Source organism: Gavia stellata, chromosome 6, assembly GCF_030936135.1.
Source record: "Gavia stellata isolate bGavSte3 chromosome 6, bGavSte3.hap2, whole genome shotgun sequence".
NCBI classification, from domain to species: Eukaryota; Metazoa; Chordata; class Aves; order Gaviiformes; family Gaviidae; genus Gavia; species Gavia stellata.
The window spans coordinates 22,371,061-22,389,753 of NC_082599.1; the positions used below are offsets into that span (position 1 = coordinate 22,371,061).

General features: G+C 38.5%; 1 protein-coding gene and 1 long non-coding RNA gene across 5 annotated transcripts in view; one reads left to right on the plus strand and one right to left on the minus strand.

The window, feature by feature from the left end:
* Positions 1–18,693, minus strand: part of CACNB2 (calcium voltage-gated channel auxiliary subunit beta 2) — a 261,693-nt gene that overhangs the window by 116,291 nt on the left and 126,709 nt on the right. The window contains exon 1 of one of the 4 annotated variants that reach the window (XM_059818305.1): positions 7,915–7,931. The exons of the other annotated variants lie outside the window; for them this stretch is intronic. Coding sequence (XP_059674288.1) covers positions 7,915–7,926 — 12 coding nt within the window. The 5' untranslated portion in view covers positions 7,927–7,931. Of the gene's footprint in view, positions 1–7,914; positions 7,932–18,693 lie in introns of those variants that run through there. 4 annotated transcript variants of the gene reach the window in all.
* The window catches only part of LOC132317176 (uncharacterized), a 48,995-nt gene continuing 37,708 nt past the window's right edge, over positions 7,407–18,693 (plus strand). The window contains exon 1 of the long non-coding RNA XR_009484027.1: positions 7,407–7,599. This is a non-coding gene — a long non-coding RNA (uncharacterized LOC132317176). The remainder of the gene's footprint in view (positions 7,600–18,693) is intronic.

Consider the following 18,693-nt stretch of genomic DNA (forward strand, 5'->3'; position numbering starts at 1 on the left):
TCAACTTGGAGGAGCTCAGAAGCAGGCAGTTCACAATCTGGATTACCTGAGCTCATCTAAATTTATCCCTCACTCCTCTGACTGTTCTGCAGAAACCCACGGAGGTATCTCACTATCTATCTCTATTAAAAAAATAAAATCAAAATCATTCCAGGATAGTTTTCCGTTGCTATGTTTCACTCACTTTATTGCTTCCTTCTGCTGATTAATCCCAGACTGCTCTGCTAGCAAAACACAGTGCAACTTTATCTCTTTAACATGCTGCCACTTAGGCAACAGAAAAGTTATACCGGCTACCTCCACAGCATGGGAAGCAGATCCAGCAAACAATGCCATGCCATGACGGAAGAGCCTGAGGACCTCCCTCACTCCTGGCCAACTTCCAGTCCAGGTGGAGCTGCCAAGACAGAGTAAAAGCAGCCAAAGAGCAGGACAAGCCGACACAGGCTAAAAGACTTCAGAGACTAATTCACCCACAGCATTCCCAATCTAATATTAAAATAGGGCTTTAAAAATAAATCTTATTAAAGATGGTTTAGGAATACAGCATAAAGTAAGCCAAGCATGCAGCAATATTGCCCTCTGGAAAAGGCTGTCCTTCACAACTGGAAAGAGGCCACCAGTTGGCATCCAGTAACAGAACCCGATCAAAACAGGTTTAAAACTGTGCTAGGAAACCCATCCCCTCTCGGCTCAGTCCTCTGAATTCCTTATAGTTCATACTGCTGCTATCACTATATCCCATAATCAGAACTATACATAAGCTGTAGGAAAACATATGGAATAGGTACTGAAGGAAATGTGTGGGTGTATGCTCACCCATTTATATCTATAATCATGTTAATATAATATACACAACATATCATGACAAGATACCATGAACACATGTAGCATTGAAAAACAGTTTGTGCTACTCAAATTCCTTCTCTTCACAAAGGAAAGAGGACAAGACCTCTTCCCTAAGAAAGACACCAAATGATGCAGTTCAAATACATTGTAAACATCCTGCCTGTTCCTCCCCCCACCTCGTGTCCTGCTTATTTCAAATAGATCTTGTCTTGACTACCTCAGTTTCTTTGCATGAGCTAGTAGGACCTTTGGTCCTCTGTTGACTATACATAATGTGACTCATGAGTCTGGATTTTTTAAGTGCTTGTATGTATTCACAAGCAGAATTAAAACCAAGCTACATACTATTGGAAAGAGCAAATCAGAAATCGGAAGACATTAATTTTGCTTCCCTTCACTATCTTCCAACCATATGTTTACAAAATAGTGGTTTAATCTGTCAGCCAAACTGGTCACTTCACATTATATCAATTGCAAATTACACTTCAAACAAGCCATATAATAACATTGTGTTCCCAGAAAGCAAACAAAACATGCTCCATTCCTGCATGGAGGTAAATAACAGACATAAGACACTGCTAGTGGAATGAGATAATCACTTGTCCAAGATGGTTGCCACTATTGATGTTGAATGAGTGTGGTTACATACATTTATTAGTTTTAATGTAATAGCCTAAGCTTTACTGCACAGCTTTTTAGCATGAAACCACACCTGTCAATACTAGGCAAAGCTAGTGTCATCACCCATTACTTCACTTTTCTGACACAGCTCTTATCACCAACTGAAATTTGGGTGCCTTAACTTGACTGCTCCCTTGTTGGATGTGGCTCCACCATTAAATTTGGAAAAAAAAGTAATAAATCAGCAGGAATGTCACAACTACTCCTACCATCAAGAATAAGGAAAACATATTGCTTTTCTATGTATTAAAAATTATGGTGATTTTTTTTTTAAAATAGATTCATCAGTTCCTGTACTTTGGACATGAATATGAAATCAGGGAAGATTGCAGTTCACATATACTCAACAGACACTTAGGGAATTATTCAGACTGTCACCAAAAGTGACTTCCATGTCACAAGTAATTCTCACTACAGACAGTACAAGCAGCCAGAGTCTGGCAGCTTGGACAGTAAATAAGCTGAATTGCTCATTGCTCTCTTGAATTGAAACATCATGACAGGTACCCAAGTCTATCTCAGGGCTCCACAAGGCAAATCTGTGTATAGCTTTTATGGTTCAAGAGTTAGTCTGCAAAAATGCCACCCCTGTGGAGGGCATTTAAACTTAGCACAGCACTTCGGGATGACCTGTGCTCCACTCCCAGCTAAGTGACAGCAGTGGGTTTTCTCTGTGCTTCCTTCACCCAGTGACTCAGTGTGGCATGGGACTGGCCAGCACCGGGCGGACAGTGTCTCACCGGTGCTGACCCTTGTAGTGAGGCAGTACAGATGAGAATCTCATGATCCACATAGAAAGAGTGAGCACAGAAGTGGAAATGGGAGAGAGAGAGAGAGACAAGAAGGTTGGAAAAAGTATCTGGCAGCGATGGGACTGGAGAGGTGGTGGAAATGGGAAGGGAAGGAAACCAGAGTGCAGAACAAGGAAGGAAGCAGTGTGACTGTGTGACCTACATGGAGGAGATGCTATAAACCAGGCCAGAAGACACAAATTAAGATTAGGCAAGAAAAATGTTCATGGTAGCCAGGGAACACAATAGGATTTGAAAAGACCTTCATAGGGCCAGCTTGTTACTTGACTAACATAAAGCTAGGAGGTAACCAGGGAAGAGAGGAATGGTGAGGAACAGGGCAGAGATGCTGAGGTGGGATGCCAGGGCAGAACTAGCTGATCAAGCAAATAGGGGCTAATGAAAAACCTGCAGGGTGGAGACTTCAGCAGGAGATGAAGTTTAGGACAGCAACGGAACTGGGATAAAGGCAGAAAGTGTCAAAACCACAGCAACGGCTCTATAAAAGAAGAAGGTGGAAACAAAGCTAAGGGTGGAATTGCTCCTCTCCTCCACCAGTACTTTCCAGCAGGACGTGTGCTTGAAGATGTATGACACAGAGCTACACAGGTACACAAACCCAACTTGATGAAGACTGGGCCTTAAAAACCAGCCTTCAGGCTAAAGAAAAACAAAGTACCTGGAGGCTTGACCATGAGAGTCAAGACTACAGTCTGAAATGATGAGTAAATCACAAGAACAAAAGAAATCACTTCTTTAGCTTTCTACTGTACACAAGTACTTTTAGAATAGCCCTTGCTCATCTGTAGAATCCAGGACAGAAATAGCAATATTAAACATCTGTTAACAGAGGCAACCAGGTACAAATGCAGGTGTGTCAACATGTGTGGACTTTGTTTGCTCTCATTGTTTCTGTAAATTGTGTTCCTTTCATAAAAATCTACTAACATGTATAATACCTGATGAGAGAAAGTAAAGAAGACAGAGCCAGACTCTTCTCAGTGGTTCCCAGTGAAAGGGCAAGAAGCAATGGGAATAGACTGAAATATAGGAAATTCCATTTAAACATAAGGAAATATTTTCTTTTTTTTTTACTGTGAGGGTGACTGAGCACTGGCACAGGTTGCCCAGGGAGGTTGTGGAGTCTCCATCCTTGGAGATATTCAAAAGTCATCTGGACACAGTCATGGGCAACTGGGTCTAGCTGGACCTACTGCAAGCAGGTGATTGGACTAGATGACCTCCAGAGGTGCCTTCCTACCTCGACCCTACTGTGAAACCATAACAGATTCATATAAAAAATACCTGATTAATGTTGATATTTTAGTGATTCTGTCTCTCCATTTTAATTTTCAAAGATTAAGCATAATGACTTTTCAAATTGTCTAGGAGGATAGCATTTAACTGGTATTTAAACTCTGATCCATGTCTTTTAAGCATAGCTATGAATTGTCTACACTATAAATAACTGTATATCATACTACTTCAACATAGTGCCTTTGGGAAAACAAACAGAAAAAACTGCTGACATGGTTGTCAAGGTTAATAGACTAAACAGACCTTCCTCGATAAACAAGAATCTTTCAACTTGCATCCAACAGTAACAACTATTTTTTCTTCAGGAACTCAAATAGAAAGCAATCAACTCTCTCTTACCTAATTCAGATTCGAATTCAAATCCCAGTGAAGAATGTCAACAGCTTGTAACTGTCATTTGCACAGCTAGCAGTAAGAATTTTCTCTTGTAAACGCCGGCATTTCATTCTTAAGGGAACTTCGGCAATGCTCCTGTTTTCATTTTTCATTTACCTGTGGCAAAAAACACTGAAGAACTTGTCCCCTTTCACATATGGGACCAAAGAGCAAGAGCTATTTCACTTTAATTTACCTACCATCCAAATTATCCTATCCCACACCAGCACTAAGTAATTGCTTAACAGTGTTACTTAAATGGGAAAATGATGATTAGCAAGTAATTTTTCAGTTTTTCTCATAAATCTTAGCTCTTCCATCAATTTTCTCCTGTGGTGGGCAGGATAACTGTGGGCACCACACTTCCAGCAGCATAAACTGCGGCTTGCGTACACCTCCAGGGGTGTTATTGCCCTGAAAGAGCTACAGGAAGGATCTGAGGCCCTGGCTGCCTTGTTCCCCTGAACATCAGCACATTCTGAAGGATGGGTTGTCTTCAATTCTTCTCATTGCCCTTGTTACTCTCTGAATGTAGTATGGTGGTAACTGCAGTGTCCTGGCAGTTAGAACTGGGAAATAGGACTCTGTGTTCTATGAAACATCGAAGTATTTTATGAAAATGATAGGACTGTCTCAGCAAGGGAGACAGAAGAAAAATTAACCCAGAAGAGTTAACAGCTTGATCATAGCACCATGCTGCTCATATACTTCCATGACAGGGAAGTAATTCAGTTTGAGTTTCCCAGACTCCTGCTAAACACTCCTATCTGTATGTTAGGGGCAGGGAAGAAGGAGGACGGAGAGGTCAGGACACAATTTGGACATCCTCCTTCATTTCTTTTGAATTACATCTTCCTTTCTTTTTAAAGCAACCCCCCAAAACCAGCATCTTTTGGGTCAAGTTAAAAGGGGGTTTTTTGTTTATTTGTTTTTAACTTTCTTATCAGCAGAAGTGTTAGGCAGCATCCCAGAACATGGTACAGATTCCAAACCATCAAGATGCTCTGTGTTCATCTCCAGCAGACTTTGTATTTCTTTTCTGAATATATTGGTTTTACATCTAGCCATAAAATTGAAGTCCACCTCAGATAAAATATGATACATCATGCAGTTTGTTTGTAATTCTCCTTTGCAGATGATGTACTTCTGAGAGAGGGTTGATAAGTAACATTTTATGCTATGAGATTTAATTTAGGTATATAATAAACCAATGTCAACTAATTCAAGATGCAGTAATTAAACGCTTCCATAAGATTAATGTCACATCTTAAATCTCAAAAACAAGCTTAAAATGAATTAATAATAAATTAAAATATGAAAGTATGCCCATGGAACTATTGGAATGCTATTTAAATTTTATTTTTAAACACTAAAGCTGCTTATCATTTGCAGATTGTTATTGGTTATTATGGTTACCATTCTCCAACACAATCCAATCTGCCTGCAGTTTTCTATTTCAGGATATAGCAGTGATAACATTAACAGCAGACTAAACTTCTCAACTTGCAAGCATACTTACATTAGGGGCACATGCTATCTCCTCCTGCATTGAAAGATAACATGGGTAAGTTCTCACAGTGTCACAGAAATAACAAGCTGCAAATGGCTGCCATTCTTCTTGCAGTCAGATGTTAAAACACTTAACCCAACTCGTAATGAGAGTCAGGAACATAGCAAAGGTTTGATACCATTTGTATTATGGATACATAATTTGATAATTATTTGTATTACAGATACATAATACAAATACCTGTTGTATTATGGATCCTCTGCATGACTCAGATATTGGTGAGGTGCTATAAATGCTATGAAGTTGGAAGATCTGCCCACAGGTGATTGTTCCCATGCATGGGCAAGATTTTTTATTTTTATTTTTTAAATGTAATGCAGAGTCATGGGGAACATTGTCTTCTTGTAGCCTTGCAGCAGTGAAGCACAGAGAATGGGGATACAGACAGAAAGAACAAGCCAAGTGCTCAACATGCCGTTGCTGGTCTAGGATGCTCACACAAGTTGCCTGCAATCAAATGTGCAGCCAAACACTTCTGAAACAGCTGTAAATTTTGTCAGAGCTTTAAGTGGTTGGAAAAAAATTGTCTTCAACAACCACATTTAAAAGAAATAATACCCCGAACATTAAAACAGATATAATGTTCATTTTGCTGTATCTCTTAATTGCAAGATGGGATGTGCATACGCTTTTGAGCACAAGAATGTCAATAATAGAACCAATCTTCACAGACAACACTAAGACCTTGAAGTAAAATATATAAAACTTACACAACCCTGGAAAAACAGCCTGTGATGGCTATCGTTCCTTAGAAAATACAGCTTTACATTGAAAAGGTACTAATTTAACTCTATAATGTCACCACTACATGCTGCTACACTGAAGGCTACATTAAATAAACACCGGGATTTAATATCAGTGAAAGGCTTTCAACTCTCACACTCAGCACATGTCTGTTCCTGGGTTTGAAGTGCCACGAGCAGCTCGATGATCGCCAGATACTGATTGCTCAGAGCTGGTGACTGAGGACTAACTTTGGCTTGTAGCTGTGTACAGAAGCCACCGTGAACTACCAGGGATATTAGCCACCTCTGGCCATGGCCATATCCTGAAAACTGTGCTGGAGTTACAGGTTGTTCTCTGGGTACTATTGCTGTGCAATTCCCATACTTGGGACATGGACTTATCAACTGATACTTGACAGAGGAGAGGTCTGAGCCCTTGGTCCTTTAAAACTGTTTTGGTTTTTTAAAATGAGGTAATAATTCATGTACCAAATCCCACCATACCTCAAAATTGTATTTATAGAAGTGCTCTTAAAACTTGACCTATTGAGACCTCCAATTTCTGTTCTCGTTTCAGAAACAAAAGTGTATCTGATCAGCAGAGCCACAGCAGCAGGCCACAGGAGGTATTTTGGCACACTTTGCCTTTGTTTATGCATTTTTGGCACAAGCCATGGTTCCACAATTCCATCAATTTAAGTTTTTGACTCTCACCAAATGTTGTGATTTCTTTGGCCTCATCACTTCTTCAAATCTCAGTTCTCATTTCTCATTTTTACTATGTTTGAAACCTCTAACATTTCTGATGCTTACATTTTTGGCAATCCTAAAAGCTTTGTTAATTATGTTTAATGTTTGGTGAAGACTGACTGGCTTGTACAATTTAATGAGCTCCAGTGAAATGAGTTCTGGTGAAATGTGAAAGCTGGAAAACTTGTCTCTGTAGAAGGACTACGTATCACTTGAGACCCACTTCAGAGCTCAGAATAGGAATTAAGTGGAATTTAGACAGCACATGTGCTCTCTCACCTATGAGGATGGGTGTCACCCTGGCACTGCAGAAACATACTTCAGTTTAATGAGCAGGGAGCCAGATGTGCAAGCCTGGCTAATAACTCTCAGTGTGTTGTGGAGAAAGCACAGTCAGAAGAACCAGTACATTAGCTAAGCAGAGTCTGTAGTTTGGAAAATAACGGATGCAATACATGCAGTAAGTTGTTCCTTACAGAGAACTAGTGCAACATGTTACAACAACATTTTCAGAACTGCCCTGATAAGATGCAGCATAAAGGTAAGATACTTTTAGTCACTCTTCCTTGTCTACCCATATTAACAGAATCTTGTTAGCAGACAGTAACAATACTTAGGGCAGGGTGGAAAGGTCTTCCATCTCCTACATTGAAATGATACATATTTTTTCCCATTTATATTCTCCTAGATTGGTGTAAAATTGTGATTTTTCAATTATATTTTTCTGTTTGGTACACTTTTCCCCCTCCCTGTTGCTGTGATTCACAAACAGTGTTCGTAAAAAGAATGCTCTGACCAGCCTGGTTCCCCAGTGCTGACAATACTGAAAGCTCATGCATCAAACCAAAGAGCATACCTCAAACTGCATTTCTGTGTCAGGCTTGCCTTCTCTGTCTGAGGCTGCAGGGCTCTGATACTCCAAGAAAGTCACTCCAGCATTTTTTACATCCCAGTTAGAGTTTTAAAGGTCAACCTGTTCATGTGATTGATTCAGCAATCATCCTCCACTACCATTTTCAGGTTCAAAGCTGTGATACGAAGGGGAGTTGGTTGAGGATTTCTGAAGTCACTGAGAAACTCCTCCTAAGTACAAAAAATTTACTAAAAATTGATTTACCATGATGAAAAAAGTCAATAACGTAAGAATTCTGATCAAATCCATAATTGTTGATCTTAATATGGTAGTGACCTATAAAAAGACAGTATTTTGAATTCCAAGGTACAAGAATTTCTCCTCTCCTAAATTCATAAAACTGAACCTAAGTTGTATATCATGTTGCACATGGTATGAACCAAATAATGGATTTACACTAAACCAGCATCAATGCAGGAAGTTGCTTTTAAAATATAAGAAGGAAATTATTCTCTCAAGCAGTTTAGTTCAGACACCTTAAGCTTCTCCTAAAATGAAAGATTTCTGCCATTATGATGCTAATTGCTTTGCTTAAGTCTATACAAATTCTAATGAAGCTGGGAGAGCCACGTGAAAGCACAGCTATAGAAGGTGGTCACATTTTCTTAAAAAAAAATATTCAGCCAGAAAATATCATGATGTTCTGAGAACTCACTTATTTTCTATTAATTTGGCAGAAAGTTATCAAAGTGCTTAGTTTGAAAACGACTTTTCTAGCATTCCACCATAGCATAAGCTATTGAAACTATTATATAATTAAGCATTAACCTGTTTCTTACATACCAAAGTGACCAAAGTGACCCTGTTTCCAAGATGAATTGGAAATATTGCTGAAAAGCAGTACTTAAAAAGTTCAAACATTACTTTTTCCAGTGCCTTACTTATATACACTTACTAGTTTCTAGAGAGCAAGTATTATCATTTAATGATAAAGTGTATGTGAATGTGACATAAAAAGAAAAAAAAAAAAAAGAAATAGAAAAAACCAGAAACTTTCAAATAAAAACCAGTCACTGAATAGTGCTTAAACAAATAAGTAAAATCATAAGACTCTTAATAAGAAGGAAAAATGTAAAGCCCAAGCACGTCTGGGTCACACAGATTTTCAAAGAAACTCTGTCCTGATGAACTGAGCTGCTGAACTGTGTACTTACAAGACTGTGCTGAATTGCACAGAAACATTACTACATAATTGACTGAGGACTTTGTCAAACTGAGAAGACACTAAGTTACATTACAACTATTGCAACTGGGAGCCAGTCTTTCTACTGACATCCTTTGATCAGCATGAGCCTATTCAAAGTGAAATTTAGCTTTTATACCTAGAATTGCTAGCAGAGCTTTAAAATGATATTTTTTTCTGATACTAATATTTACCAATACCATTAACTAACAAGCTAATAATTTTAAGGGATGAATATTCTAAATCATCAATCTGTCAGCATCCTTTCAGCAGCCTCAAAACATTCAGAAAGAAATAGAAATTTATATCCACTAAAATACGGCAAAATGCAATGTATCGTTAATGACGAGCTGAAGAAAAACAAGTTGTTTTGTGAACAGCAGAAGTAGCGAAGCCTGGTATCCCACACACACCTCCACAATACCTTCAGCTCGCTCTCATTTTCCCTACACACCACATGCTCTGTAACCTCGGTTCCTCTCCCTTCCCCAAACTTCCTTTCCCTTTCCGCAAGTTGCTAGTTGAACAAGAGGCAGGATTTGTTTCAGCTACTCTGGAGTTAAATTTGTGCTCATCGGCTGGCTGGATGCTATCTTTTGGATGCCAGAGGAGCCCAGAGAGCGCCTTGGCTCTCACACTGACGTGTTGAGCAAATGGCTTTAACAGCTCTGTCCAGCTCCCAAGAAGGCCTGTTATAAGCACTCAGTACTTCTGAGACCTCTGCAAGACTGATTTAAATTGGCCATTGGATTGAAGTTACTGAAAAGCACAACTAACAGATGGATAGTGGGATTGCATAAACCTTGTCTTAGGAAACCAACCTGAAAATCAGAGCTGTTATACAAAGACTGTCCATACGCTTTAATACTCAGCAGCTTGTTTAAATATAAGAGAATGGCATGAGCAGCAATGTAAACATTTAGTCCGTCAGTCAGTGTGGTCAATTTTCAAACTATCTTTTTCACAAAACATTGGTTGCTGTTATTAAGCAGTTGCAAGTACAATACAAACCACAGGCTTTCATGCAGTGTACCTGCAGCACCAGTGGCACATGAAAATTTGCGAAGAAAGACTATACTTATAACAAAGGACTTTAGGGATCAGTGATTAAAACAACCTGCAAAAAGTCATACATGCATATGTAATTACAAAACCTATTGTCAAAATTTCAACATCATCTGTATTTTGGCCCATAGCAAAAAAAAAGTAGAAATTAAAATAAAGCAGCCCAGTGATTTAATAGTCTACAAAATGAGTATCTGAATGCAATGGAAGTTTCAAGGCACTTTACCTCCCCTCCTTTTACACCCTTTTTATGCTGCAGTTCAGCAGTATTCATCCTCAGAAACAAACAGCAGAATTTGCCCTTTCAAGTTTATGAATTCCTAGGCTTGTCACTGCGATTTGAAAACTGAATAAAAAATAGCGGCAGCAATTATATATTCCACTGATGCTGAAAACATAAATTCAGGAAAATCTAGGTAAATTTGCAAAAAGCAGGATCTCACTTCTTTGCATAGTGGGTCAGGTAGGACAAAATGACAGCCTCAGGAGACCGCAAGGAATTACTGTGCCTGATGTGCTTACACTTTCTGCCAGTTACCGAAGTTTCCATATTGAAGAATTTCTATGTCACAAGGACTATGTTGGTGGTGAAAAACGTGTCAGTGATTATGCAATAAGTATTATTTTATTTCATCCTACTGTAACATTTTAATTGACTCAACTTGTTACAATGGACACCCTGAAATTTGGCAGTTCAGAAAAAAGTAACCATTAAACAGTTATCTGAATTTCTATTCAATTATGCAATTTGTATCCACTTTTGATGCAACATCTGCTATTTAGAGACTACCATCAATAGTCAATTTACTTAATTATACATGCCAAGAAATATGAAAGATAAAGTTCTCAAGCTATATCTCTTTTTTAGTCTTCCCAATCTTCCCATTACTTTCCTCTCATCCATCTAAACAATTCCTTTTTCAATTAGATAATGTTTGAGGACTAGTCCTGCTAAAACCAAGCTAATTTGCAAGCACATCTTTCTTTAACATGCTTCTGAACAAGAAGTGACTACAGCCAAAATTCACATTAGCAAAGCTAAATGGTCCTCTTCCCCTCATGACACATCCGGGAACTAGGATGGAAACTGAGGAAACATGGAAAGAACGATCATCAACCATCATTTTGAAAGAAGGGTTGACCAAATGTTCAGAAATTCATGTAATATACATGGCTGAATCCCTTCAGCCAAATTTTATTCCTTATCACCTGTGTTCCACTTCAGCTATCCTATTTTGTTGCTGCTTCTCAGTTCACAAGGGCTGTACATGCACAGCACCGCTCCCTGCAGTCCCCTCACCCTGTCAAACAGTAACTTCTTCCTCTGCCTACCAGGACCTCTATGACTATGCCAAATAGAGCCTGGACTTCTTCATGATGTGATATGAGGGAAAAGCTTCATTTTACTCTATAGCCCAGATAAATCAAACTCACCTTCCCCTTGATGACACTATTTGACAACCAGTAGACAAAAAGATAAAAAAGTTGCATGGAAACGTGGACATTATTTGTGCTGTTCTAACATCAGGTAGCTTCTCTTTAGGAAAACAATATTTTCCTTTTTTTTTTTTTTTTTTCATTTCACACCCTTTTCCCACCCAAAAAGTTATTCTCCAATTTTTCCCCATTTATAATTTTATTGGGATTGTCAGAGAACCCCAAAACACATTAATTCATCAGAACTCTTTAAGAACTGCTTGGAAAAGATAGATATTAAAACTCCAAGACTTAAGCTTTTAACTATATTAATTACATAAGGAAATGCTAAAGGCAGCTAAAGCTATGGTTGGACTTGATGATCTTAAGGGTCTTTTCCAAACTTAATGATTCTGTGATTCTACTAGTAGCTGATTTCTGCTGTTCTGAACATCCATGCTGAAAACAAGTCCAGTGGAGCTGTATATGGTAGTTGTATACCTTCCTACTTCATGGCACACTTCCTGTAACACCCATTGTTGCATTATTCCCCCCACAAACATATAAGCACGTTCTAATTTGAGTAAAGAATAGTTGTCCATAAGAGGAGGATAGAATGGATGTTAGCAATAACTATTCAGCTTCCTGTGTGGAGATACCTAAATAATCCAGGAACAGGAATGATCCAAATCCGATTTCCTTCTAGAAGAAAGCTGTGGAGGAGCTGTTAGACAAGATGCTGTCCCTGGGTTTTTTCAGAATAACTCTGGAAAGCTACTGTCATGCCTCCAGTACACTTCTTTCACTGCAACTATATTCAAATCTCTTGTAAAGGTTATAGAAAGCAGCAAGTTTAAGCCAAACATTTGGCTGAAGTTTATGCCTACATTACTTTTATGATAACCTCCACCCTTTGTTTTCTACAGCATAAAAAAGAAAACAAAGCACATCCAATTATAACTTCAAAAAAATATTTGTCATCTATTTATACTTTATTTCACAAGCACAGCTGTAGTGGGATATCTGCTACTATAAATCACTGGCCCCAGGATACACATACCTGGTCAAATGCTGCCAAACCAAAACTCATGAGCATGTTGCAACCTAACCCAAACCAAAAATAATACAACATAACATTTGTGTCTGTAAAGAGAATGTACTTCAAACTACTGCCAGCAGAGAGTCCCATTGCTCTCGTATTGAGGAGAAAACAATTTAGCACAGTCTGTGGGAGAAGGAACAAACAGCAAGCTACTTTGTTTTAACTATTTTAATAGGGTTATAGACAGAAGCGCTCTCAGCACCAGCCACCTGTGAGTGCTTTCCCTTCCCCGCAACTCTAGTTTTTTAAGGCGATAGCATGTTAATATGTTTTAAAAAAGGAAGCTCAAAAGTATAATTTGGATTTCCACAAAAGGCTGGCACATTTTTCAACAACATTTGAGCTTGGCTAGATGAGAGTGAAGTGAAACAATTTAACTGTAATTAAGTTAACTTGCAAGCCAGCCCGTACATTGCATCGTAAAATTAAAGGGCTCCCGAGCATCTGGCCTGCACTTCTTCAACATATGCTTACCCCAGGAGTAATGTGCTTAGTTTGAGGAGACATCAGGCATCTGTCAAGCGTGTCAGCCTTGCTCCAAGTGGGACAGCCCTTCCAGCAGCAGCAACGCTTCTTACAGGAGCAAAACCTCTGACGCAAAGCAGTGCACCAGCAAAAACTTCAGCAAATCAGCCTGCATTAATCATTATTTGAAATAATTGTCCGTCTAAGGCCTGGTTTAAAGTGCTCAGCTTTTGTCAATATGGAGCGATACTGTTTGCTGGCGATTTCCTTCAGCTGTTGATCTGATTCAGTGCCTATGTTAGGTTACAGCTCAGCAGAGAGCCCGTCACCATCAATTACCAAGGAGGAGTGGGAGGGCTCCGCGCTCCCGGTGACGTCAACTGCTTTAGGAATGAAGCCTGCACGCTTGCTGGGGTAACATAACATGTTATTAATCTCAGATGCATGCCTTGCAGCACGCATGGCCTCCTGTTAACATACAACTGGCTAGGCAGCCAGAAACAAATCATGGAGAAGTATTTGAACACGAGCACTAGATAATCAGACTTCTTGATGTTTGTGGGTATGGATTTTTTTCTTTTTTCTTCCCCCTCCTGAATAGAGATATTTCAAGTTGGAAATTTCAATTAAGGTTGGAAATCTCCCCCCTTAAAAGGAAAATCATGCTTGACCATAATTAAGGTAGAAGATATATTATGGTAGATGATACATTCAAATGAACCTTAATCATGGTTCTTTATAAAAACTACCATCCTCAAAAAAAACCTCATTAGACACATCAGCATGGCAGTACTTCCATACATTAGGTGGTCCACTGAAATCATCAGGGAAACTCATATGCATAATATTATTGGCCCTAATGAGTTTGAGAGTTTGCAGGATTAGGGTCAACTGGTTTAAAACGAGTATAGGTTAAATGTAAATAAGAAGAATGAAGGATACATTTCTGTATTGGTCAGACAATTCTGGAGGTGTAGTAAAGAAGAGTAAGGAGCAGGCAGCAACAGGCAGGGAATGGTATGAACAGAGAAAGAGATGCAGAGAAGCAGCTTTCTGCTCCTGCTACCATTGAGATAATAAATGATGCAGCAGTGACTCCTGAGAGTAGCAACAAGCACAAACATTTTTTTTGGCTCCAGCTGCTCAGTGACCTAGGCAATCTTCTCCTCTGCTTACACCTAGAGACTGGTCTTTAATAGGCATGCTAGGCAAGCAAAGCCCCATGAAGACAAAAGTCTGCCTGTGAGAGCTGAAAACGTTGCCGGTTTCCAAAGGTCAAACTCTTAACGCTGACTTTGTAATTACACTCTATAAAGTCAACGGTAGTTGGAGAGGGAAGGGCAGGCCCCACTTACACGTCTCACAATAATAATCAAAACAGACCGGGTTTTTTTTAAATAAAGACTTCAGACTGGCTTCCATTTATGGTAACTGGTGTCTACACATATTTTCACACAACCACTTGTAAGTGTATCGAGGTCAATAGAAAGTTATGCACTTCCCTCCCCCCCCATCACTTAAAATGTGATTTCTTAATTATATTAGCTGCCTACCATATTGTTAACAATTCTAACTCACTGAAACTAGAAGAAGTGACTTTTAGTTTATATACGATCAGGTTTGCTTTTTTTTTTTTTTTTTTGGCAAGGAGAGGCTGAGGATGCAGGATTGTTAAAATTTTACCACTGTTTCAGAAACCAATATTAGGTTCAGTTAGGTTCAGTTAGGTTCAGTTTAGTTACTTAAGTTTAGTTAGGTTCAGTTCAGATGCCAAAATAGAATTAAGTAAGTAGAAACCTTGCATAAGTTTTTGATGCTAGCCAAATATTTCTTTCTCATGAAACAGGTATTTCTATTTACCTGAAATAGATTCAGCAAAGAAAAATCCACAGAACATTGACAACCTCTTGTATAATTTATTTTGACTTTGATAAGGCACTTCTAAGATCCATTATTAAACTGGAAATGTTGAAACGACAACTGTTTTCAGAGGAAGCAAACAGTAAACTTCAGCGAATACAGTTTTAGAAAGTTGTGAGAAGTATAGCAATTTCTGATGCAATACTGTATTAATAAAGTTGGGGTGTTTACAGTACAATTACTGAGCTAGCTTTTTGGCAAAATTATCATCCTTAAAAAGTTTAACACATGCTGTGGGACATAAATACCTTGGGGCAAATCAGAACTACTCTGAAGAATACACAATCACAGTCCCAGCTGGAATATCGCAATTAGGACAGGGCAGCTCTGATTCCAGAGGCTTATTTTCTTCCTTCAGCAGCTTTTAAAGAATACTGAAACTAAGCTTGCAAGACGAGGCTGTCATCATGGCAAATTTTGGCATCACAATATTGAAACAAAAGAACTTTGTACTAGAAAACAAAGTAATAGGATGATTTAAACTGCAGAAACAGCAATAGAGAAATTCCCTGCTACCAATCATAAAGTTTCAAAAGCTCCTTAAATCTTCTAGCCATAGAATAGAAACCATTTCTTTTTCTTTCTTTTTTTTCTTTTTTCTTAACTTCTGAGCAGCAGACAGTCATGGAACTAGTGTGTAGTAAATGCTAGATGACTTCTGCCCTTTTTTGCCCAAGAGGGTGAATTGTCACCTAAGAAGTACCAGGTCTGTTAAAAGCTGCGTGCTATGTGTAACCTGACAAATTAATTAAGGTGCCTTAGAACAAAAGTGAGTGACTTTCAGCCACTTACAGAAAAATATAAGGTCTTTATTAAGAGAACAGGAATACAATTCATCCAGTTATTACTATTTTCATTCATTCTTTAATCTTGTACAAATCTTAGCACTAATGGAGAAGTAGCTTTAATGTAAAATATTAATATTCTATCTTTACACAGTGTTTTCATTAGAAGTCTCAATCAATTTTAAACATAACCTTACGACATTTTACTATGTTTGGACTATAAATGCCATTAAGCACATAAGAGAATAGAAGCACTGACTGACTAAATACTCATTCTCAGTAACATACTAATAGAAGCTTGCTTGTGAATGTTTAATTGGTTTTGGTTTTGGTTTTAGTTTTTTAGTTTAGCAAATCAAGGTATCTGAACTCTGTCTCTTTCCATCCCAAATTGAAAATGGATGTCTGTCTAAAAAAGTTCTTCTTGACAAGCCAGATCATAAATGAGTTGTTAGAGATCACAACAGTCTATATCTCAGAAATAATAAAAGCTTAGACATGAGTAATTGAGTAATGAGTAATTTTTCTCATCACCAAGTTATTGCACATCAGCTGATCCACATGTGGACATGTGGGCAGTCAGCATATGGCAAACAAATTAAGGCAATTTATTGTAGTTCTGCCTCATTATGGCTTATGTTATCTGGCATTTGCTGATGAATAAATGCATGAACAGGTAATGCACAGCAACTTTTCAATCCACATGTCTAAATCTAATATATGTATATATACAGGATGATTCTTCTGTTTCTCATTTCTTTCCCATTTTAAAGGCAGATACTATCTTTGGTTTTCTTCAGTTTTCTGAGATATCAAATTTACTTTTATTCAGTCATCGGGTACCACACCAGTCTTACATAGTCTCTCAAAAAATGACTTCATGTTTCTGAGATTCCTCAGCCAAGTCTTTGGGTATCCTAGTATCCCATACAAAGACCTCATGTTGAGTTAAGTATGGTCCAAGCAGTTCCCTTTCCCCACTTGAAGGTGAATATTTATCCCTTTGCCATTCATATAAGTTACATATGTTACCAGCTCTTCTCACCTGGCAAGAGTCAACTTTAGAAGATTTTCCTTTCCCCTTTGAGAAGACTCAAGGTCTTCCCAAAAGACATCAAGGTATTAAAACCCCTCATTTATTTAACATGACAAGACAGCAGAACTCTGTATATGCCCATGCAAAGTTGATAGATACTAATTTTGACACCTACAAAATTTTTGTTGAGAAGACAGATGATAAATTAGTCAAAGCTCACACAGAGTCAACAAATCAGTGGCAAACAGACCCAAACCCAGATTTCCTAAATTGCTGCAACAGCCTTTCCACAGAAAACACTTAAAGCCACCCTGTCAGGATACATACCTACTGGGGATAAAAAGGTTCACAGCTATGTTTTACAATTAAATGCACAGTAAGAGTTCCTGGCTTACCAAGAACTGCACCTTTATATTCCTCACTTATGATCAGCTAACTTGAGGAATTTGTCTTGTAAACTGTTACTCCTGAGAGCAACAGCTGCATCTGAGAGCAAAATGTTGCATCGTCGTGGATGCTGATCTTCCTGACTTCAACTACAAACTGCTTTGCCAAAAATCAATGTGGAATTTCACCAGTCTAAATACACTCCCACTTTTATATGACACTGCCTTGCTGCAAGGTCCACAAAGCAGGATCAGTGTGCAACAGTACTTTAAGGTTAGGTGTTGGTTAGGAAAGCAGGATTCAGAGAGCTTCTACAGATCGTTTTTAATTTCTGCAGAGAAGGAACTTCAGCACTAGATGAAAATTTAAGTTCCCTGATGGCACTGAAAGATGTGTTAGGAACTTTACAGGAATGTGAGTGCAGCATATAAAACATAAACATCACATAAAACAACTAAACTAACAATTTAAGTAAGTAAACACCACTGCTGAGAGCAGAGCTCGTGGTCCTCTCCGCTCCTGCCCCCACCCCTGGTACCTGCAGCAGTGCCTTCCCTCCCCTCTGCTGGTCCCAGCACTTGTCAGACCCAGCAGGAAACTACTTGTTCTGGGTTTTTTTTTTTTTTATATTTTTTTTTCTGCCAGGTCAGTGAGATGAAATAGCTAAAGGGAACAAAAGCAGGGGAAAGGATGCTGATTGCAGTGGGGCAACAAACCCCACCACCCAAACCTCACTGCGAAGCATTACGAGATAACCCACCAAGGGCCTAAATCCCTTTGTGAGTTTAATTTCTATTTTGTAATGCATAGCAATAGCTATGCAATGTAATGCTCTATCAGTTTAAAAGCAGAAAAGGCATCTACTTCAAAACAAGTATCACACACTTAAAACATAAATAATTAACCAGCTCCACCAAACACTTACTGAAGTAAATGGAAAAAATGACAGCTTTAAGATACACACAGCTCTGCTTAACATTTAAATGAAGTCTTTTTTAATTAAAGATAATTCATGTCACATTTTTCACCTTCAAAGTAAAAATTTAACTCCAGCCACAGTGAATAAGGCACACCCCTCCATCCATACATTTTGATTTTATACTTACAATAGTTACACACAATGTTAGCTTACTGCAAACTCCTTCAATGTTAATTCTCCTGAAAATGTTCTTATTGGTGTGATCTGAAGGCCACAGGCTCTCTTCGGTTGGCTTTAGATTAGGCCCTTACATAACTGTAACATCTGGGGCCCATTTCTACTATGCAAGTTCCAACAGACACAATTTCTCTGTGTATAAATCCATTTCTATTTAACAGACACCTGTATTTTGGAAAAGCAGAACTGATATGCAATTCTGTTCAA